This window comes from Anabas testudineus, chromosome 17 (assembly GCF_900324465.2).
Source record: "Anabas testudineus chromosome 17, fAnaTes1.2, whole genome shotgun sequence".
Classification (NCBI taxonomy): domain Eukaryota; kingdom Metazoa; phylum Chordata; class Actinopteri; order Anabantiformes; family Anabantidae; genus Anabas; species Anabas testudineus.
In genome coordinates this window covers 12,177,562-12,184,171 of record NC_046626.1, presented here as the reverse complement: position 1 = coordinate 12,184,171, position 6,610 = coordinate 12,177,562, and the positions used below count along the sequence as shown (strand labels likewise).

The following is a 6,610-nucleotide window of genomic DNA, read 5'->3' as shown; positions in this document are numbered from 1 at the left end:
TGCCAGCAGCCAGCCAACATGTTTTTTGTCCCTTTGAAGGTTAATTTGGTCATTTATGTAAGCAGTTTTGTATTAACCACTTAATATTGTGCTATAATATCATGGCATATCATGTACACAAGTACAATTCTCCAGTATGTGTCAATTCATGAAATAATGTGAGTAGTCACCACTCTGATCACATGTCAAATGATGCTTTCCAAGACATATGGCACTAAGATGTATTTATATAAGAGCATTAATTGGACAAAAAAAAACAAAAAGATTTACAAATCAGTGGTCACAACACAGGAATGCATGTACATATATGTCCAATTATCATGCATATATTTTTCCTATCACACATATTTGCAAAAATATACAAAGCAGGTAAGTAAACACTTTCTGGGGAACTTCAGATCAACAAATACATGTTTGTTTGTTTATATTACTTCCAACTTTATAGCAGTATGGGCTAAGTGGTCCCAAACATGACTGACCAGAATTGTGAGAGTTATTCCAGTGAAATATACAATATATTGGTATATGTTGGTTTTTCAAATCACAGACAAAGCTCCACATAAATTAGTACATGCTGTTTTTGGTTGTACTCCAACAGCAACGCAGAAGATCTTCATGCATGCAAAAGGAATGCAAAATGAAAAATGAATCCAGAGCGACAAGGGACAATCCATGTGATTCCTGTGTGTAGACGCCATGTCTATTAAACCAGTTACAATGCTGAATTATACATCCTTTACTGTAGTGTGATCTTGAATAGAAAACAGTTTGGCAACTCCTGTAATGCCGCAGTATTGAGCACCGTGGGTGTAAACATAATTATTCCAAAATTAAACTTTTTAGTCCAACAACAAAAACAATAACAAAACATCAACTAATTCAATAGATCTCTATTAAAGCACCACGAAAAAGGCATCTTTTGTTGTCTTATAGTGCTGGGTTGCTTAAGCCGCAGCCCTAATGAGCATTTTCTGTTACATTTGATTTATTGAACAGAGAATTAATTGAGTAAAACACCAGACTGTAAAACAACTGTTAGAATATTCATTAACGAATTGGTTATGTGATACTTGATTATATCACAAAATAAATACAGATTTTTTTTTAACATAGCAGCAGATATTGTGAACCTCTTCACTGCTGAGCATATCTCTACTTTGTGCACACACGCACTCACTCACCTTCACAGACTCAAGCACGCTCACTGAAAAACGCATCTCCTTACAATATATACAGTAGAGTGGCAAAAAAAAATGTACATTGAATTACCTGCATTTACACATAGATTTGTCTTAAAACATGGTCACATCTTTATCTAAGCTACACAAAACAAGACATGTCTTACCTATACTAATAACACATAGTCTGTGTTAAAATATTCCTTGTGCAGGCTGGAAAACGTATGTGAAACACTAATCGCTACAAAAGCTAGTGGGAGTCATGAGTTAGCAAACCTGGAGTCCAATCAATAAAACAAGACAGAAGATTTGTGTTAGAGCTACTTTGACTTGCAAATTTCAGAGTTTGCTACTCAAACGAAGCGACTGTAGGAGCTTACTCACAATCAAGAATCACTGGTTTGCTTTTTTTGCAAGAATCATTGCTGCTTTATGAGGCTATTATGTGTATTTTATCAAATTTATTTAGATTTTGAGGATATTTGGCAGTCAAATCATTAAAACTCTAACTGTTTGTTGACTGATTAACTTATTTTGGTAGAACAAGACCAACGTAAAAACATTATTTGAGTGAAGTACAGTGGAGCTTATGCACACAGTGTTTCAATAAAAAGCTACTCAGATGAAGATTAGATTACATTTTGTGGAATATTCACGCAGACCAGCAGGTAATTCACTTACATTTTCATGCCACTTTACACTCTTGTACACAAACACATTCTCTGTCTCGGTAACTGATTGCACATGATTGGCAGAGGACATGGTCCCAAAGTTTGTTTAATGTTGATGCAGTGAGGTGCTTTCGTTCAACGCGGACACTCTTTGGGGTTGACTGGTCCAAACAAACCAGAAAGTTTCTCAAAATAGATTGAGTCCCCATTGATCCTCATGTCCTGGATGCATCCCTCAAAGGATGATGTGACAGGGAGCATCTGTTGCACTGGCATCTCTGCAGCAGAAAGGTAAATGGGATAAACATCTGATTTCTTAGTGCCAACTAATTTTATTACTTTACTTTTAGTCATTTAGCAGAAGCTTCTCTCCAAAGAGACGTACAAAGGTTGTGCACCTTAAGGATTTCTGATTTAAACAGATGAATACTCACCAGGAATACCACCCACATACAAAGGGTGTTTGGTCAAAGTGACAGTAGAAAATTGTGGTCCAATCTTGTATGTGTCCATTGTGTCCACATGCAGTTGTATAACATTCATCCTCTTTATTACTAGAAGACATATGGGAAGTGATTATCTATTTAGGCCAAATCCATTTTAGTTTGTCTTGAATGATGCCTTTCACCATATGACTGTTTTTATTTTACCTGAAATTTTATGAAATGTTCCATCACATAAAGAATCTTTTGGCTTCACTGACACCATGAATTCCCCTTTTCCATTATTAACTCGTGCCACCACCTGTAAACAGGAGCATGTTAAAACACACTAGTAGCAGTAGCACAGTAGTTTTTTTTATTACATAGAGGAGAAGACACTCATTTTAAAAATGTCCTTTGTGTAAGAGCAGACACAATGAGATGTTCTTCTAAGTCCCACTGGTATTTTTCAAAAAATGAACCATAATGTTAAACAGAAAAAGTCAGGTCTCACCTCTCCTTTCAGCATGTAGACACTGAGATAGTGGCTTGTCTGGCTCCTTCTGAAATCACCTACATGTAGCAGGAGTCCAGTCAGACTCCGTGGACGAACATTGAACAGCAGCTCAAAGCTAGAGCCCACAACAAAGGAGTCATCTGAAATACAGAAAGCAGATACCATGATGGTTACCATTATTGGCAGGATAAGGACAGGACTTTTCAGGATACTACCGAAGAAGGTAGTTTGTAGCAATTAAAAAATTATTAGACATGTAATACTTGAATACTTGACATACTTTTTGAGGAAGGAAGAGGAAAAAATCATGTCTGTCCTATCATCTTTTCAGGTATGTATATACTCCAAATTTTTTTTTTGTGTATTTTCTGAGACTGACTTGTTTGAGAGGTGTGAGTGTGGGTGAGGATGAAGCAGCCTTGTACGGTAGCCTGTTCGGTACTACCCGAGTGTTTCTATAACGATATACTCACTGATAATAGCATGTGCTCCGTTCCCTGAGAAATAAGTGCCTCTTTGTGTCTGCCCCTCAAAGCAGGGACCAGCACCACGGTTTGTGGTCGGATTGGACATTGGTGCTCCATTCATTTTAAAATTTCTGAGACAGCCAGATACACTTTGCTTTGGAAGACCCTTCGACTGGAAGCACAAGCAAGAAAAAAATCAATAATAATAATAAATAAATAATAATAAATAAATGTTGTATAATAATTTATACACGAATGAATTTGCATGCATTTTTTTAACCTTTAACTGTTTGTGAAGGGACTCCGGTGCACTGCCCAGGTAGGCCGGTGATACGAATTGCTGCATAGATGTCAGTTCAGTATTTGTCAGCTGACCATCCTGGGCTCTGATCCCATCTACAATCAGTCGGAATTTCTTCTTTTCCAAGCTGAATATGATCTAAACATGAAAATTATTTATACTTTTCAGTTTTTTTCTACACAAGTTTAGATAGGTGTTGAAATACAGGTTTATTTCTTCATTTTATTTATATAAGTTATTAGGATGATCTCACCGAATGCCATTTGCCGTCGTTGTACTTCTCCCGGTTGAAGATCTCCCGCTGTTTGCCTACAGACAATCTGATCCTGCCTTTGGACATGTACAAAGCTAGATGAGAGTGCCATCCTCTGGTAGCAGCAAAGAACAGCAGACCCTCCGGAGATCGAGTCCTGACATCCAGAGAGAAGTGTGGTCTAAGAAAGATAAAGATAAATCATGTTCAGTGTTAATATGAATTCACTCTGACAGCAAAGAATTTCATTTGAAAATCTTCCCATCAAACTGTCATGTATGTACAGGCATGCGTATTGTGACATAGTGCATTGAGATAGGACTGATTTCTAACCTGGGCTGCAGGACCTGTAGTGGAAGGCTGTAGCTCAGGCTGCTAACAGGACCCCCCATGCGATAGGCATGTTGAACTACGGCAGGCAGTTTACAAGGTGAATCACTCTCATGTATCAACTGCACCACACCTTCCTAAAATGACACAAACATGTAAATTAGAAACACTCTGCACCAGATACAAAGTCTGTCCTTAAATCTTTGCTAGATTACAGCTCCTTGGCATGTGTCCACCCTGTCAAATGAAGATGGGACAATATGACAATAAACAAAAGGAATGACAACAATCGCAGTTCACATATTCAGGATTTTTGATATTAAACTCCACAAAGACAAAAGTGAGACAAGAGATTCCAGGTCTGACGCAAATATGTAGCCACAGATGAGAATACTGAGGGTGTTGTACATCGAATGAGTGAAGACCTTCAAATAATTATTATTTTCATTATTCAATAGGACTAAATTGCAAGAAAATGTGGAAAAACTATGATTCCTACAGTTCAGTTAAATTATTGTTGTTGCCTGTTTTGTCCACTTTTAACCCAGAAATATTCAGGTTATTATAACCTAACTATGATAACTATCATAAAAGACTAAGGAAACTAACAAACATTCCCATTTAAGTCAGAACCAGGTACATTTTAACTGCTTACATTTGCTTAAACTATCATGCAAATTGTTGCAGATACATTAAATTATAATAAGACAACAGGATTCCTCAACTAAGACCAAAAATAATGTGGGTGTCTCCCCATGAGAGTCAACACCCACAGTGTGATACTTCTGCTATATTTGGTAAACAGCCAAATTATGACTGAGGTTTTTTCATCTTTTATAGTTATTGTTGATGGTGATGGGCGGCTCAATATTAATCTTGTAATTACAGCTACAAATATGCACAGCAGACACTTTGTTTTAGTTATATTACGTGTTTTTCTAGCACAACCCCAGCAAACTCTTGGTTGCTCAGGGGCGTGTTTGATTTCAACACAGTTAGGAATTTGTGCGTGTCCCCCAGTTCAGAACGAGACGAGACAAAGTAGCTGCACACGGTGTGCTATTTTGATTATTTCAATTTGGCATTCACTTCATGAAAACAAAAATTAACTTGTAATATAATTGAAATGATGAAACTATGAACAGACTCAAAGAAATGGCTCATGAGGTTTTGCAACTATAAAAAAAAAATCAAGTGGAGAAGGGTTGGCTTGCACCACAATATCGTATTACATATGCTATGATAAGATATAATTCATAGGGAATCCCCATGGACCATTACTGAAATGCAGAGCATACATTCTTCTGTATTTTGACTGTCCGCTACTCATTTGTCTATATAATCCTTCATTTTCCTTGCAAATGTCTGTGAAGTCATGCAGCAGTTGAGGAGTCAGTACTCGGTTAATGTCTTGTGGTCAGAGAATGTAGGAGAATGGATTATGATTGTGATATGGCCTCCTTTAATAACATGCCATGAATCAAGTCAGACAGAACTCAGTGAATGACGATGGGCATGCACGGTCTACAGTGATTTGAAGAGACAATGTAATCATACAGTTGAGATCATAATATGAGAGTGATACTCATGCATTATACATACACGTTCCAGCAGGCCTCCCATATCTGGCTGTGAGGATTAACTGAGCTGTGAATTATTGCCATTTTATTGTATGCCAGGAAACTTCCTATACATGTTCTAACATACTGTAGATCAGTGCTTCCAACCTTAATGCTGGGATCTTATTCAGGTTCTACGAGATGTACAACTTTTTATTTATGTACTATGTGTAGTACATTTAGCCCAAATCAGCAACTGGTCCATCCATTAGTTTGATAATGTGTAATAATATATAATATGTGTGAATATCATATTCTAACTCGTATGACAGGACATTTTGGAGCAATAAAAATGTCACAGGCCAGGAAAAACTGAGAAACTAAGATCCCAGGGTGTGAAAGACAAGCATCACAAGTCATTTCATCTAATGGTGATGTGGTAAAGTTTCTACTCATGTCATAATCAGCCTCATTTGAGAATGAACTTGTCCATTATGCGTGACAGTAGAGAGTTAGTGTGCTTGTGGGTGATGACTGGCAAAGTGGCTTATTGTGGAGTTACATGAAAGAAAGAGAAGAGACATGGAATGATTTCAAGCTTGTTATTCACACGTTTCTGTGTGTAGATATTGGAAATTTTAAATAGGTATTAGACATGGATACAGCGCTTTGTATAAATGTTATGATTACTGAAACATTCATGCACATTTTTATTAGGTACAAAGCAAATGAATAATCGTGTGCAAAGGCAACAGGGCATTCTGGTGCCACTCAAGTGCCAGTTTTTCATGTCAATATCAGATTCTCGTCAGCATCAGGAGATGTTAGGGCTCCTTCTTCTTCATCTCTGGAAATAAGGCAGCAAAATACAATGTAAACAACCTCAACAAGCCACAAATATTGTGCAACTTT

The 6,610-nt window shown here is 37.2% G+C and overlaps 1 protein-coding gene across 2 annotated transcripts in view; it reads right to left on the bottom strand.

The window, feature by feature from the left end:
* Positions 1-207: 207 nt before the first annotated feature.
* The window catches only part of LOC113172533 (laminin subunit alpha-3), a 47,246-nt gene continuing 40,843 nt past the window's right edge, over positions 208-6,610 (bottom strand). Inside the window, exons 70-77 of one of the 2 annotated variants that reach the window (XM_026375538.1) lie at positions 4,143-4,276; positions 3,810-3,990; positions 3,536-3,694; positions 3,262-3,427; positions 2,786-2,928; positions 2,500-2,593; positions 2,284-2,403; positions 208-2,127 (exon numbers count right to left, since the gene is read on the bottom strand). In XM_026375538.1, coding sequence (XP_026231323.1) covers positions 1,985-2,127; positions 2,284-2,403; positions 2,500-2,593; positions 2,786-2,928; positions 3,262-3,427; positions 3,536-3,694; positions 3,810-3,990; positions 4,143-4,276 — 1,140 coding nt within the window. In that variant the 3' untranslated portion in view covers positions 208-1,984. Of the gene's footprint in view, positions 2,128-2,283; positions 2,404-2,499; positions 2,594-2,785; positions 2,929-3,261; positions 3,428-3,535; positions 3,695-3,809; positions 3,991-4,142; positions 4,277-4,316; positions 6,546-6,610 lie in introns of those variants that run through there. The other variant, XM_026375539.2, reaches the window with a different exon arrangement.